Raw genomic sequence first — 16,827 nt, 5'->3', positions numbered from 1 at the left:
AAGATGCTCTTCAGACCGGGCAATTTTTCTATGGCATCTTCTGCTGTTAAATGTTCAGCTGATAAAAGACATTTTATCTCCACTAGACCATCTTTGTCTATAAGTCCGTCTGGAGAAATACCGAGGTACGGGTTTTTAATATCAATAAATAATCCGCAAGATTTTATATTTTTATTCAATTTTGCAGCTAACTCTTTTCTTGCTATTTCCTCTTGATTGCGACCATATTTCATAGCTGCGGTATCAATTATCGGAGGATACAAAATATTTTTTATTGCTAACCGAGAGGGTTTCCGGATGGACGCCACGTGCGTGTTGGGCACTTTGCCAATCCATCCGGAAACCCTCTCGGTTAACAATAGCAATGGCCACGAAAGCCTCAAGACTGGAATATTTTTTTATTATTGTTGCACAAGACGTTGTCGGTCTCATACGACATACGTCTCCAAAATGAGACGATGTTAACATTTCTTGTCTATGTGCCAACCATAGTCCGGATTCACTTTGCCCTCTCGTATCCTGTTCAATTTGCTTCCAGTTTTTTCTATTATCCAACAACTTGTCTAGCTGATTTTTACGAAGTTGTTCGAACATATAATCTGGCTTTTGTGATTGAGAACCGTAATGACGATCTGTTTCTGATTCACGATTGAATTTCTTTTGTCTACCGTTTATTCTACGAGATTCTCTGGTTTTCTCGACTTTTATTTGCCGTCGCCTTTCCAATTTATCGACAACAGGAGGAACAGTTTTATTCATGCCTTTATGCATTTCTGTAAGCACTTGTTGCGTATTGTGTTGCAAAACTGTTCCTGCAACTCTAGCATTGTAAGAGCCACGTTTGCTAAAATCTATTCGCTTTCCGGACACTTCTTTGCAGACTATCGAATTAAACGCTTCTGCAACATTATTTGATACATCGAGCAGCAAGCTTTCAGAGTAAGCGACTAAGTACGTAACAGCAGCCTCTATTTTTTGATAGAGACCATGTACTTTTAAAGAAGGTACGTGATTTTTCTCAGTCTCATCGTTTTCGCATTTACGACCGCGTTTCTCACATCGTTTGCGCTGACCAAAAACATCGCTGAGAATGTTTAATATGTCTTTTCGTAGCTCCGCAGCCTTATATGTTGAGGATGCATTTCTTCTCTTCGTACAGAAGCTGCGATTTTTATCTCTTTCAAAATTTTCAAAATGTATTTCTTTACAACATTTCGTGTTTCAATAAATCCACGCTTTCTCTGCCCTTTAGGCTGAGTCGTTCGAGCCACAGTTGTTAGCTTACAACGCAGATTACGACGCAGATGATTACTGCATTCTATTTTTTCCACCGGTACCTTTTGTTCGCGATATGGATTATTGTTTTTGATCGCTTGATACACATTGCTATCGCCATCTGCGATAAGTGTTTTATATATTAATCCATGCATTTCGACGCTACAATTAAAACCTTCTGCAATGGCATCGCTTTCCATTCTTGTGGAACTTACTTTGTGATCAAAATTTTTATAGCACTTATGAGCTTTTGGTTCACAACTTTTTCGCTCCGCTAATTTGCATATAGCGCAATATTTGTTACGGACACCAATAAAGATAACTTTTTTGGTGCGGTAACCTATAATGGCACCAACACCGGAAAGTGAATTGTAACCTGTGCCGTACGATCTTTTCATCCAGCTGCCATCCGCTACAACAGTTATGTACGGGATACCGTTAATCATTGCATTATTTTCTATAGCGAGTTGTCTTTCTAACTCGCCTGCCTCTTTCATATTTTTGCAATTTTTGCAAACTCTTCAACTAATTTTTCGCGTTTTTCAATATAGGTCACTTCGAACATGCATCGTACATTCATGCCCGCGCACACCTCTTCCAGCGTGGAATAACCAATTCCAGCTGTAATTGTTGAAGTTGCAGCAGCTGTGTTTATTTCTAATTCATCAGATTCTGGGGGTTCTGACCAAATGGTTGTTTTATACTTACACATACGACACTTGAAATGCAATTGCGTCCGTAATCCACGGAAACGGTAATGTACGGGTACCCAATCATTAAATTGGCAATCTATACCTCGCTTATGATTTACGTATGTCCTGTATGACTCTCGCGTATAATAAGACAGATTGATAATAAATCTACCTTTCGGTAAATTTTCTTGAATATAATTTATATCCAATTCATCTGTTTTTTCTATCAAAAGCGTATCTTCGATGGTATCGTCGGTTTCACTTTTGTCTGCATTTTCGTGAGTACTTTCTTTTATTATACTTACCCACTATGTTGCTACCAAATCAGTGACATCGGTCACTGATTCTGACGACGTTGAACAATCGACATATTCGTCGTTTATAACCTGTTTACTGGTTTCTTGCGCCTACAACAACCGTCGCCTGTAAAAAAGAAAAAAATTTATCAATGTACAAAATACTATTATTGTGTCATTAGTACCGTCTAAATAGACGCTTCTAATATTATTTTACTATTTCTGTCAATAAAGTCACTACAAATTATTTTTCTATTTCCATTTAGGTAGACGCTTATTATTTCCGTCTAAATAGATGCTACGTTTTTCGTTTTTAATTTTAATTTTTTTTTAAATTTCCGTCAAAAAAGACGCTACAAATTATTTTATTATTTTCATCTAAGTAGACGCTTGTTCTGTCTAAATAGATGCTACGTTTTTAGTTTTTACACTAATTATGATAAAATTGTGCAATTACCACTGATACAATCTATCAGTCGGTCTGTCTGTCAGCCTTTCTGTCTGCCTATGTGTGTGTCTGTTTGTCTGTCATGACCGTCCCAGTAATATTTCCGTGAAAAATCATGATTAAATGGAAAGTAATGTACTGATGTATACATACCTTTTCAACCAACCTTTTTTCTTCGAAAGTCTTGCCGTATATGAAGGTAATTTCTTTCTACTATATTTCACTTCCATATTTAAAACACCTTATTATTTAACAGATACACACACACACACAAATCGAACAATTAGGCAGTGTGGTAATATCACGGCCACGTCTTGCCCAAGACTTGCAATGTTTTGGCGCGAGGCGCGATGACTCGATAGCCTATCCTTCTCGCTCTATTCGTCGTCCGTTCAGAATCTCTCCGTTGCGCTGCCCGTTACGAGCGCGTTTCAGCTTGTCGCGGGGACAGTGCCGTATCACTGCCAAGGAGAGTCCGCGACAAAAATCTCACCGATTTTAATGAAATTGTAGAAGAACGAGTGTCAAGTTGGCGACGTAGCGTGGGCCGTAAAGACGTTGACTAGTACGCATGGGATCCCAAGTTCTAGCCCCGCGGATGAGATTTTTCTTCATATAAAATATTATAATTTTAAACTGTTATAAATTATTTAATATAAAAAATTACTTTTAAAAAATTTAGGAATTTAAAAATACTCTTCTATTAATAACGAATTAAAATTTCTCATAAATATAACAAATATATTAACAATAAAAATTTATAATGACTGTTAGAACTGTGTAAGCAAGTAAGCAAGGAGTTTGGTATACAAGCTAACAAGATATAAACAAAAAAATAATAACATAATCGTTTTATTCGGAGACCGTTGTAGGTATAGCGATTTATAGAAACATTCATTTTGACGTTCTTGGAACAGTCATTATAACGTTTTATTGCAAATATATTTTTTATATTTATGAGATAATGTTAATTTATTTAATAGAAGAGCATTTTTAAATTTCTTGATATAATTTTTTTATATCGTCACATAAATATATTTCCATGGGCATGCATTCCGTTCTATTATAAATTGCTAGCATAATAAGCATAAATAAGTTTCTTAAAAAAATGTATATTTAATTACATAATTATTTCTGTTTCCATAATAGTTTCTTTTTACAATATTTTTTATAAAACTTTTTAAAATAATACATTTCTTTCGTTATTAATGTTATGATTTCAGTTTATTTAAATATCTTATATAAAAATATATGAAATGTTTATTTAAAAAATGCCATTCTCCAGTGGATTACATAAAATCGAAGTAAAAATATACACCGCTTTGTGAGTCAGTTTTGTGAAACGTTACCCGTGTGTTATCAAATATATTTTCATTTATTTTTATTATACTTTAATTTCTTCTTTTGTCAAATATAAATAGATAGACAATTTTACGTGTTTTCGGGAACGTTTCAGACAAAATAGTAATCATTCTAGAAAATTATTTTTTGCGCATGGTACATGCGAAATATAATAACCATATTTGTTCAATATATTAGGAGTACAAATTGAAAACCGCCGTTTTCCAGTAGATGGCGCCAGCGGTAAATGCTGGCGCCAAACGTTAGATCAAAAATTTTAAATGTAAGGTTGGGCATCTGGCAACAATTCCTTATCATTGCAGTTGTGAATTTTTATCGGCGTTATATATTTTTTTGTGATCGAAAATGTCGAAATTTGTGCCTAATAAGCGTCATTTGCGGGAAGTTTTGCTTTTTGCCTTTAATTCGAAAAAATCTGCGGCTGAGGCGCGTCGAATGATTGTAAAAACTTATGGTGAGGCTTCCATTAGTGAAAGAACGTGTCGAGAATGGTTCCAACGCTTCAAAAGTGGTGATTTCGGCGTAGAAGACAAGGAGCGTCCTGGACAGGTGAAAAAGTTTGAAGACGCACAATTGGAAACATTACTGAATGAAGATTCATCTCAAACGCAACAGGAACTTGCAGATTCATTGGGCGTGACTCAGCAAGCTATTTCACATCGTTTGAAAACCATGGGAATGATCCAAAAGCATGGACACTGGGTGCTATACGAATTAAAGCCGAGAGACGTCGAACGGCGTTTTTTCGCTTGCGAACAGCTGCTCCAACGGCAAAAACGGAAGGGTTTTCTGCATCGTATTGTAACCGGCGATGAAAAGTGGATCCATTATGATAATCCAAAGTGAAAAAAATCGTGGGGCTACCGCGGCCATGCATCAACATCGACGGCCAAGCCAAACATCCATGGCTCGAAGCTCATGCTGTGTATTTGGTGGGACCAGCTCGGCGTGATTTATTATGAGCTGTTGCAACCGGGTGAAACCCTCACAGGAGCTCGCTACCGAACACAACTAATGCGTTTGAGCCGAGCATTGCAGGAAAAACGGCCACAATACGAGCAAAGACACGAAAAAGTGATGTTGCTGCACGACAACGCTCGGCCACATGTTGCTCAGGTCGTTAAAACCTATCTGGAAACATTAAAATGGGACGTCTTACCTCATCCGCCGTATTCTCCCGACATCGCCCCTTCAGATTACCACTTGTTCCGATCAATGGCGCATGGCCTGGCTGAGCAGCACTTCCATTATTACGAAGAGGCCAAAAACTGGGTCGATTCGTGGATCGCCGCAAAAGACGAGCAGTTTTTTCGACGCGGGATTCGTATGCTGCCCGAAAGGTGGGAGAAAGTAGTGGCCAGCGATGGACAATACCTTCAAGAATAAGTATGTAACCATTTTTCAAAAATCAATCGTCAAATTTTGACAAAAAACGGCGGTTTTCAATTTGTACTCCTAATACATTTATGTATGTGTATATATGTAGTTATATATTTCTATTTATATTCATATATGTATATCTACATAGCTAAAATACGAGGTGTGTTCAAAAAGTATCGCGAATTTTGAATTTTTGCGGGTTACGTATATTCGAATTTCGATCTTTTTGTGGCGTTATGTTGGTACTCATGTCTCTCACTTATGCCGACAAGCTCGGCCATTTTGAATGTTCACTTAATTGTTGACAGCTGCTTTGCTTGCACGTGTTTTGGATCGTCTTCGATTTTTACCTATTCAAAAAAATGAATCAAAGAACCTGTATCAAATTTTGTGTGAAAAACGAAATTAAGTGCGCGGATGCATTCCGAATGTTGACTGTGGCATACGGAGAAGCTACCTTGGACCGAAGCAACGTTTATCGGTGGTACAAAATGTTCTCAGAAGGCCGAGAAGATGTGAACGACGAAGAGCGTGCCGGACGCCCGAGCACTTTAACAACAGACGAAAAAATTAATGAAGTGGAGAAAATGGTATTGGCCAATCGTCGAATCACCGTTAGAGAAGTTGCTGAGGACCTAAACATATCGATTGGCTCGTGCCATTCGATTTTTATCAATGATTTGGGCATGAGACGGGTCGCCGCGAAATTCGTACCAAAATTGCTCAATTGCGACCAAAAACAGCATCGCATGAACATTGCTAATGAGATGTTGGACTCTGTCCGCGACGACCCAAATTTGCTCCAGAGGGTCATAACTGGTGACGAATCGTGGGTTTATGGTTATGACGTGGAAACCAAAGCTCAATCATCTCAATGGAAGCTGCCGCACGAACCAAGACCGAAAAAAGCGCGCCAAGTTCGGTCGAATGTGAAAGTTTTGCTGACAGTTTTCTTCGATTGCAGGGGCGTGGTGCATCATGAGTTCTTGCCACAGGGTAGAACGGTCAATAAGGAATATTACCTGCAAGTTATGCGCAATTTGCGCGAAGCAATCCGCCAGAAACGCCCGGATTTGTGGAAGAACAAAAATTGGCTTTTGCACCACGATAACGCCCCTGCTCACACATCGTTGCTTGTGCGCGACTTTTTGGCCAAAAACAACACACTAATGATGCCGCAGCCACCGTATTCCCCAGATCTGGCCCCCTGTGACTTTTTCTTGTTCCCTAAACTGAAGAGGCCCATGAAAGGACGACGTTACGCTACGCTTGACGAGATAAAGACGGCATCGAAGGAGGAGCTGAACAAGATAAAAAAAAATGATTTTTTGAAGTGCTTCGAAGATTGGAAAAACCGTTGGCACAAGTGTATAATATCTCATGGGGATTACTTTGAAGGGGACAAAATAGATATTCATGAATAAATAAATAATTTTTGAAGAAACACAAAATTCGCGATACTTTTTGAACACACCTCGTAGACACACGTCACGTAAAATTGTCTCGAAAAGATTTGTATCAAGTTACGATTTCTCATGTGCTTTCTGTGTCAAATGTACGAGTTAGGTACGCAGCAAGCGTAGCGTTACGAGTACGGCGTCGAATAGAAATTTTGTACGTTGTACTCAGATTATTTTATTACATGCAGCGCGTGTAGTACAAAAATTGTTATTTCATGATTATTAAACAGTCCTTTAATTATCTATTGAAATTATGTAAGAAATTATGTTTCTACGTTATTTGCAGAAACACGGATTTTTATAATTTCTTAGAAGAATCATGCTTATATAACGTTCATTTCGAAAAAAACAATCTTGTTTAATTTGCAAGATTTGGTATATCGATATGCATTTTCAATCAGTTTTTATTTTCAGTCTACGGAGCGCAACTGATTCGCTCTTCTCCCCTTACTCCGCTTTAATTTTTGGGCCGCGCGCAGCGGTGAAGTGTGGGAGAATGCTCGCGACTTGCAAGCCGCGTCGGACGGTTTGGCCGGGAGACGAAACCGACGAGGAGGCTCTCTCAAGTGGTCTCTCAAGATTTTTTTCTAAAAAAATTTAAAAATATAAAAATGCTTTACAGTAGCGTTACGAAAAAAGCAAATTAGCTGCGTAGCGTCTGTGAAATTACGTTGCTTATTATGCTGAAAGTTTCTAGTTCGAACCCTGAGGGCAAAAATCTATTTTTTTAAAACCCTTTTATTAAAACAAAAAATCAAGATTTTAAAAATGCTCTTCGATCATTAATGAAATTAAACTTGAACTCAAAATATGTAAAACGTTGAAACACTGACTTTGACGTTTTAAAACAGTCATTGTAAAGTTTTATGGCATATATATTTTTTATGTTCATGAGATATTTGTATACTAAAACAGCATTTTCGATTTTCTTAATTGTTTTTTTAAATAACAGACTTTGCAATAGTCAAAGGCGATTTAAAAATTGTATATAACAATTTAGAAAATTCCTACTAACTGTACATAATTCTGTATGATTGTACACACGTATGTATCACGTATTGTGTTTTCTACAATTATTTATAGCTTAGTTGTGAAAAAAGTGAAAATAGTGCGTCGTGCGTGGCATCGGCAACACTGCTTAACGATGAGTCGAATCTGAAGAGGCAACGTGGCAACACGGTTTGACGACTCACGGTTTCAAACAGAAGAGAACAGCTATACAGGAAAAGAAACTGCTTGAGAGAGAAGGAAAGAGAAGAGAGCGTTCTTCGTCGGCTCCCATGGTCGGACCGTCCGGCGAGGCTTGCGACCGCGAGCATTCCCCTTAACCTTTCTTTTTTTTTACATGGGGAAATCCTCATAGGATACTCCTCCCTTCCGGGGGGAAGGAAGGCGGTTATGCCGGACTCTTACCGGCTAAAACCCCATGGTGGTCCACCTTCACATGGGACGTGAGGGGCGCCCCGGGCTTTCTAAGGCATACTCCAACGGGCGCCCCCCGAGCCCCTTCCACTCTCCCATCACGGGAGAGAGACGTCCTAACCGAAGACCGTTGCGGGACCACCACGCAACGGTCTCCCCTGCCGTGGAGCTGCGTGCAATGGGATAGGGTGCCCCCGCACCCGATCCCTGCAGCTCCCAGCAGTCTCGGACTGGAGAGCCAGGCGCATCTCGCCCGTTGCTCCCTCCAGCCCGTGACTGTTTCGGGAGAGTTCACGGGACCCGGGCAAATGCCCGGGCCCTTCTCCCGGCTCTCTTTTTGCGACAGGGAGCGGCGTTCGGGGCTGACTCCCTCCTTCTCTCGTCGCTCTCCTTCTGCGACATGACAGACTCGTAGAAGGAGAGCGCGGCTGCCCAGTTCTCCTCCCCTTCGAACATGGCACGCACCATGCTCTCCAGGGAGAAGTCAGCCTGGTTTATATCCAGGGCCCCGAGTAGTACCCGACGTTCGACATCCCATGCTGGACATTTCAGCAGGGTGTGATCTGCCGAGTCCACCGGAGCCCTACAGTGGTGGCACACACTGGTGGGTTCACGCCCTATACGGTGCAGGTACTCACCGAAACAACCATGCCTGGTGAGCACCTGCCCCAACCTGTACGTGAGGGATCCGAAACGCCGTCGGCCAACCCATTCCTTCAGAACGGGCCCGATGGCACCGACGACGCGAGAACCCGGCCCATCTAAGGTCAGGCCCTCGTCCCATTCCTCGACAGCACTCCTCCTAGCGTGGAAGCGCCACACCTCCTGCTCTTTATGAGTCCAGGGAGCCCCGGTGACCCGACGGCGCACGCTCCTTTCTTCGTACGCCTGTGCGTACACGCGCGCCTCGAGCACCCACGGCAGCGCCCTGGCGATCAGCATTGCCGCCACAGTGGCGATGGTCCGGTAACCCCGTGCGGCACGGACGACCAGCCCCCGCTGGGAGCTCTGCAAGAGCTCCTTTAAGCGACGGCTGGCCACCACATCGTTGTACCACACGGGGGCGCCGTATAGCGCTATTGACCGGACCACGTCTGGGTATAGGCGGCGAGCTCCACCCCCGGGTCCCCCGAGATTGGGCATCAGCCTGCCAAGACTGGCAGACACCACCCGCACCCGAAGGACCAACCGCAGGAAATGCGGCACAAAGCTCCACCTACTGTTGAGGATGAGACCCAAATACTTCATCTGGGTCCCAATTGGGACCCGGACTTCCTCCACGGTAAGCTGGGCCCCGCGCGGTGGTCCCATCACCCGAGATCCGGCGAACCAGACGACCTCGGTTTTTTGGGGAGTCACGCGTAAGCCCAGCATTCGTATTCGACCCACTAGGTGCGCCACCCCGACCTCTGCGAGGCGAGTGATGCTTCCCCAATCTTTCCCCCAGGCCAGGAGCAGTGTGTCATCAGCGTAACACACTACAACCAGTCCATACAGGAGGGCGCCCCGAAGGACTCAATCGTAAGCGAGGTCCCACAGGAGCGGCCCCAGGACCGATCCCTGCGGGACACCACGATGGATCCTCTGTTTCCGGATCGCCCCGTACTGTCCCGGGTAACTGATGCTCCTGTCCCGGAGGTAATCCCCGATCGCCTCCTGCATATACGCAGGCACCCGATGAAAGCGGAGTGCTTGTTGTATACACTCCCACGGGAGAGTATTGAAGGCATTGGCTATGTTTAACGAGACCGCTCCTTCCCCCCGCGGGAGACAGCCTCATCCGAGAGGTCACGGACCCGCCGAATGGCATCGACGGTTGATCTACCCTCTCGGAATCAGAACTGGCAGTCGGCCAGATCGGGGCCCTCGTGGGACAGGTGCTCTCGGAGGCGAGCCGCTAGTATACGTTCTAACATTTTGCTTGCCTCGTCGAGCAGGCAGATGGGGCGGTAAGCCGAGGGTGACCCCTCGGGCTTACCCTCCTTCCGAAGGAGCATCATTCTCGCCTCCTTCCACGCGGTGGGAAACCGCCCAGCCTCCAGACACTTCCTGAACAAGTGTCGGAGGCCGTCCACTAAGATGCCTGACACCAAGGCCAGGGCCTTTATGGGGATGCCATCCGGGCCCGGGGCTGTTTTCTTCGCCCGGAGCCGCCTGGCAATCCCTAACACCTCCTCCCTCGAGACCTCGTGCGCATTCTCCCACCGGTCAGGCACCGGCGGAGGGGTACGCCGAGATGGGCCACCTCCCCTGGCCCTGGAGGGAACAGGGTGGTGACCACGGTCTCGAGGAAACGCTGGTCAAGACTCCGTTAGGGGTGCGCCCGCCGCCCTAAACTTATTGCTCACAATGTGATAAGGGCGCCCCCACGGATCACGATCAAATGTCTTGACCAGCTCTTCCCAGGCCCTGGCCTTGGACTCACCGATGGCCCGCTGAAGGGACCGTTTGGCGTCACGCCGCTGGTCCTTGAACAAGGCCCACACATCCGCGTCTTTAACGCGCTTGCGCGCGTAATGTGTCCACCGGTGGATCGCCCGATTGTACTCGCGTCTAAGGTGCGCGATCTCGGGCGTCCACCAGTACAACACCTTGCGGGGGGGAGGCGTACGGATGCGGGGCATCGCGGCATCACAGATAGCTGTGAGCACGTCCCGCAGCCGCGCCGCTCCCTCGTCCACATCGGCCATTGACCTGGTCAGGATCCCCGACCAGGCCATAGATTCGGCCGTGGCCATCAGGAAGTCGACGTTGAGCTTCCTGACGGCCCAGCGGCACGGCATCCGGTTCCCCCTCTCGCCGCCAGCAGCTTGCTCATGCGCTTGCCGCTGATGGCCGCCAGAGGGATCAGAGACCTCGAACCGAATTTATCGGTGGTCCGACAGGGTCTCCTGTCCCTCCATCACCCTCCAACGGAACATCATGCGCGAGGCGCGAGGGCATCCAAGGGTAAAGTCCACAATGGAGCCCCCGTTGTGCCTCACGCATGTGTCCACGGATCCCCTGTTCAGGAAATTGAGCTCCAATTCTAGGGCTCAATTTCCAAGGGAGTCCCCTCTTATACACGTCGCCGGGGACCCACACTCCTCCAGCTTGGCGTTGAAGTTCCCGGCAACGATCGTTGGTGAGGGGCGGGATCGGTCGACAACCGACCCCACCCTTTCAATCAAGTCCTCAAATTGGGAAAGACGGCGGCTCGGAGGAGCATACAATGACCACCATCTCACCCCATTTGGCGGCCACGTAGCCATCCCCCCTCTCAACGAGAGAGAGAGGGAGGGCACACGGGCCACCACCACCAATGATTGCTACCAAGCCATCCTGGTCACTGAGCCAATCAGCCCGATCGTGCACCAGGTATGGCTCGGAGGCCACGGCCAAGTCGATGGATCACTCCGCGAGGTGTTGGCATAGGAGATCCTGCGCCCTTGCGGAGTTCAAATTAGCCTGAAGGAAGCGGAGACCGGTGTCTGGCATTACTTACCGGTCTCCATGGCCTCCTCCTTACTACCTCCATGGGAGAGTGTGCAGCAGCTCCCTCTCCCACGGCAGGAGAGACGGTGCTGGTCGCCGTCTTCCCGCCGCCTTTCTCTGGCGCAGCCACCGCTGCCGCGCCCGGTGCCCAAGACCGTTGACTTGGCCTGGCCGTCCCTCTTCTTAGAAGGGGGTGTAGCCACGAAGGCCTTTCCTCCCATCCTGTGATAGGAGGAGCGACCGTGCGCCTCGCACCTCGGGCACTTTGGGGGAGCCTGGCACGTCCCCGCGAGGTGACCCTCCTGACAGCAGCGGTAACAGAGTCCGCTACGGTCCACTTCTGAGGGGCACTTATTGCGGACGTGCCCCACCTCAAGGCAGCGATGGCACTGCATCGGGCGGGCTTCTAACAGCTCCACCCGGGCCATCGTCCATCCGACCCTCAGTCTTCCCGTCTTGGCCGCCTTGAGAGCGGCGGCCTTGGGGACCCGGGCCCACGCTCCGTGAAGCCCGCCCGTTCCAGGCCTGAGCCCGTTGACCCGAATGTCCGCCGCGGCACAGCCCCCCGCCACCGCAATAGATGCAGCCACCTCAGCCGCGGTGACAGAGTCATCCAAGCCGGCTACCCTGACTTCAGACGTGGGCACCGGCCTGGAGACTTTCACTCCACTGTCCCCAAGAGCGGCAACCAGCTCTTCGGCCAACTTGTCCGCCTTGGAGGCACCTCTCTTCCCCGGGGGCCTCAAGAATGATGCCCCCGGTGACCGCCCTCCGCATGCGGAGGTGGTCAATTTCCAAGGCCGCAAGATCCACCTTGGACCTCGCAGCCTTCATCACCTCCGCATACGGGAGGTCGTTTACCTTCTCCGGGGGGACTGTGAGAACGACTGCTGCCGTCCTCACTTTTCCCCCCTTCCTTCCCCTATTCCTTTTTGGTTTTGGGGGGGGGAGCCTTGGCTGACGGGGCCTTTTTATTGGCCGCCGAGGCCGTTTTAGGAGCCCCCGCGGGCAGCCCTTTTTTGTTAGAGGGCGCCGCCTTCGGTTTGGCGGCAACCCCCCCGGGCTGCCCTTTGGCGGGTGGAGGAGGAGCCGTAGGAGCAGTTATCGCCCCTTTCTTTCTCCCACTCCTCTTAACAACCTCCACAAACGACAGATTGTCGCTGTCGAGGCTCTCTCCAGCTTTCACCTGAGCACGGGCCAGAGATTCGGGCCGTGCCGGCTGAGGCTGGGGCTGGGATTGGGACTTATTCTGCCCCTTCCCAGATTTGGTGGCCACCGGCGGGGTCAACTTGGACCTTCCCTCTTTAACCGAGGGGAGCGCCATCGGCCCAGCGCCGTTCCTCCTTGAGGCAACGAAGGGGGGACGGAGGATCTCCTCAGGGGGGAGGCGAGACTCGACAACCGCAAACCTCGCACTCATCAAATCTCCCACCTGCCTCGTTATGCGCGCCGCAAGTGCCTCCATCCAATCCCCTGTGGCCGGGATCGGGGGGCAGGTCGCGCCAGAATACTCGCCAGCAGTGGAGGCCGCGAGCGGCTCTCGTTCCCAACCAGGGGAGGCCACAGTCGGTTCACTCCCTTGTGTCCTCCGCTTCTTCGCCTTGCGTGACGGACGGGAAGCCGCCTCGTCGCCGCCGCGAACTAAGGGGGGGGGGAGAACCTCCTCGCACAATGGTTGCCCCTCGGAGAGGCTTTTCTTGAGGGAGGCGACCTCAGCCCTGAGCTGGGTCATTTCCTCGCGGAGGCTGGTCTTATCTCGCTCCAACCTCCGCACTTCCTCATTGGCAGACAGGGGCCCCAGTGCCTTCAAATCCTCGGCGATGTTATCCGCCAGGATTTTGAGCGCCTTCCGGAACGTGCCCTTCAGGTTTCCGGACTTGAGAGAAACCATCCTGGCCGTTTTGGCTGCGTCCTCGATACGCCTGACAAGGATAGCCCTCTTGGCCTCCTTGCCAGTCACGCCCCGCTCATCAAGCGTTATCGCGTAGGAGGCCGTCTCCCGCCTCCTCTGCGCGTTGTCCTCATAAAATTCTCGCTCCGCTAGGCTCAGGTTATATCTCTCCTGAGCCTCCGCGGCCTTCCGTCTGGCCTTATATGCACCGACGTAGCGCCTGGTCACGGCGGGCCTTCCTCTAGGTCGCTTGACCTTAGGGGGGCCGACATCTGTAGTCTCGGGTGGGATATCCACGTAGTCCTCGTCGGAGTCCTCCGTCTGGAATTCCTCAATGGGGTCCTCGAGGTCCACGACGCCTTCTTGTGTCGCTGGAGAGGCCGCGGATGCGGGCCGCTTGATCGCGGTACGCTCCACTGTCCCCTCCGTCTCCTTTGGGCCTTCGATGACAGTTGCCTGAGATGACGGGGTTATCACGGTCAGTCTGAGCTCTTTCACTATCCTCAATTTTACATCCCGGAGGATCTCATCCTTAACAACAGCGGGATTACTGAGGCTTCCCTTGCTGCCATTAAGGGGACTCCGGGACCTTATCGTCCCCCTGTCGGAGTCGCTGTCCGGCGCCCCCTCCGAGTTACTCGAAGAGGACGAGACGGGCAACGCTCTCCTGTTAATATCTTTGCTTTTTGTTTTGTTTTTATTACTAGGCTTCGTCATTTTTGTTTGTTTCTCGGGAGCAGTGCGGCTCCGTCCACCAGGGTGTACCCTCACCGGCCGAAAACATGATCCGCACCGGGTCCCGAGTTCCCCCGGGGGGTGAACATATGTCACTGGGGGAGGATGGGCATCTCCCCATTGGACTTCGGGCCCCTACTCGGCACCCCATTGCTGGGGGGCTTTTAAGGGCTCTCGCGCCTCCGACCTCGCGGGCACCGCACTGCCGCTTCCCAAAGCTTGGATATCCCGGGAAGGCCCCACGGACGGTTGGGGGTATGGGTCGCTGCTCCCCGGCCCCACCTTACCCGCCGTGGCGACCAGCAGGCCCTTCGTCCCCCCCCCCCTGATCTATCCAGCGGAGAGGGCACTCCGGCCGACGACAGGCGACTTCGGAAGGGGAAACGGTCGTCGCCTGTCGTCAACCCAACAAAACACCCTGGGCCCCTTACTCGGAATATTTCCGAGCGGCCCCGGGGTCGGTCCAGCCCGCAACCTAGGGGAGAGTTTTTCATGAGGCGCACGCTGGACCGTCCTCCGCCGCTCCGACCCTGCCCCGGAATAATTCCGGGCGGCCCGGAGACGGCCCAGCCCGCTGGGTCCGGAAATACCGGGGTCCCAGCGACCCGTCCATTCTGCCCGGGAGACGACAGGCGCTCCGCTCCGAGATGAATCCCCTCGCGGAAACGCCTATCGCTCCATGCCACTCACGTCCCCGGCCCCGCCTCGGAAACGTCCGAGCGGCCCGAGGGCCGTCCCGACCCGATGCACCGGGGAGAGTTTCCCGCGATACACGCGCCGGGACATCCCACGCCGTTCCGATCCTGCCCTGGAATAAGTCCGGGCGGTCCGGAAACGGCCCAGCCCGACGGGTTCGCTAACACCGAGGTCCCGCCGGCCCGTCCCACTCCGCGGGGTGCAGACTCCCTCCATGCCAGGAGACGAGCCGCAAAGCGACACCGTCCACCGACACAGGTCATCGGCCACCCCTCCTAGCAATAGGCTCTCCGTGCGATGAGCCTTGGGCCCTGCGTTCGCTTTCGCGCTGAAAGCGAACGCCTTCGCAGCCCGCCTACTACCGAAGCTGGCGTCCGCGACGCAGAGACCAGCACCGCTGTTACACGACACCGGACCCCGTGCCACGGACGCCACCCTGGATTTTTATAGAGGTTTACTCCTCGCGGCCCGGGCGGTGATGCCCAGGCCCCCGGTCCGTCCCGTGCGTAATTTCAGCACGTGATGGATTACGGTATTCAGCTCGGGCGCCAGGGTCGCTGAAGTCCCTAAGTCTACGGCCTACGAGAGGCGGCAGACCCCCTAGCGAGCTCGGGAAACCGCAGGAACGCCGCTTCCTGTATCCGGAGTCGGTCCGCAGCCTCGGAAGGCCACGGATCGACTTCGGACCCCTACGGGCCACCCCTAACAGTATGGCAGCAAGCTGCCATCCAACTGACGAAGTTGGCGTCCGCGACGCAGAGACCAGCACCGCTGTTACACGACACCGGACCCCGTGCCACGGACGCCACCCTTGGATTTTTATAGAGGTTTACTCCTCGAGGCCCGGGCGGTGAAGCCCAGGCCCCCGGTCCGTCCCGTGCGTAATTTCAGCACGTGATGGATTACGGTATTCAGCTCGGGCGCCAGGGTCGCTGAAGTCCCTGAATCTACGGCCTACGAGGGACCGTAGACCCCCTAGCGAGCTCGGGAACCGCAGGAAGCCGCTTCCTGTATCCGGAGTCCGCAGCCTCGGAAGGCCACGGATCAACCCCGAATCCCTACGGGGAATCTAGCCTTTTTTTTTTTTAATAGTTGGGAAACGCCTTTATGGGTCCCCGGTCCTGTGGGGACAGGAACGCGGTGTATGTGAGACTCGTCGACCTGACTAGCCGACATACTCACTAAAACCCAACTTTTTCCGGCATCTGGGCTCGGGACGGATCACGGGATCGAACTAAGCATGCACCGCGATCCGTCCTAGCTCAAACGGGTCCCCGCCCGAAAGCGGGAACCCCCCTCCGGAGTTAGTGGCCAGAACTCGACCGAAGTCGAGCCCCAGCCGCCCGAACCGGGACGCCGAGAGTGCGTCGGACCCCCTTAGGAGAGAGCCCTAGGTACGCACTCCCGCGTCCCAAGCCCCGAGACGGGTCAGCCGGGCAACTACCCCGCCGCTGATTCCGCCCAAGGCGTACCTCCTCAACGGTGGAGAGGAAAGGACCCTCTGTCCGGTCTAGCCGGCGCTGTGAGGGTCCCCCCTTCCCACCGTTCCTTCTCGGCTCGGCTCAAACCCCCGCAGGGGGAGCCCTAAGCCGCGCCAGCGGGCCATCCCGGCGACGACGCGCAATGACGTCGCCACCGGGAGGGCCCCCCAGCGAACCCCAGTGGGGCAGGAAGAGAGCGGCGGAGCCAGCCCTAT

General features: G+C 50.7%; 1 protein-coding gene across 1 annotated transcript; it reads right to left on the bottom strand.

Moving 5' to 3' along the window:
• Positions 1-11,811: 11,811 nt before the first annotated feature.
• Positions 11,812-14,417, bottom strand: LOC120358737. The gene is made up of 2 exons (XM_039453979.1): positions 12,772-14,417; positions 11,812-12,637 (listed from the first exon to the last, which is right to left on the bottom strand). The coding sequence occupies exons 1-2, from the start codon at positions 14,415-14,417 to the stop codon at positions 11,812-11,814; spliced, it is 2,472 nt and encodes an 823-aa protein (XP_039309913.1).
• Positions 14,418-16,827: the final 2,410 nt, after the last annotated feature.

Source organism: Solenopsis invicta, chromosome 10, assembly GCF_016802725.1.
Source record: "Solenopsis invicta isolate M01_SB chromosome 10, UNIL_Sinv_3.0, whole genome shotgun sequence".
Taxonomy (NCBI): Eukaryota; Metazoa; Arthropoda; class Insecta; order Hymenoptera; family Formicidae; genus Solenopsis; species Solenopsis invicta.
This window is presented reverse-complemented; position numbering and strand designations above follow the sequence as displayed.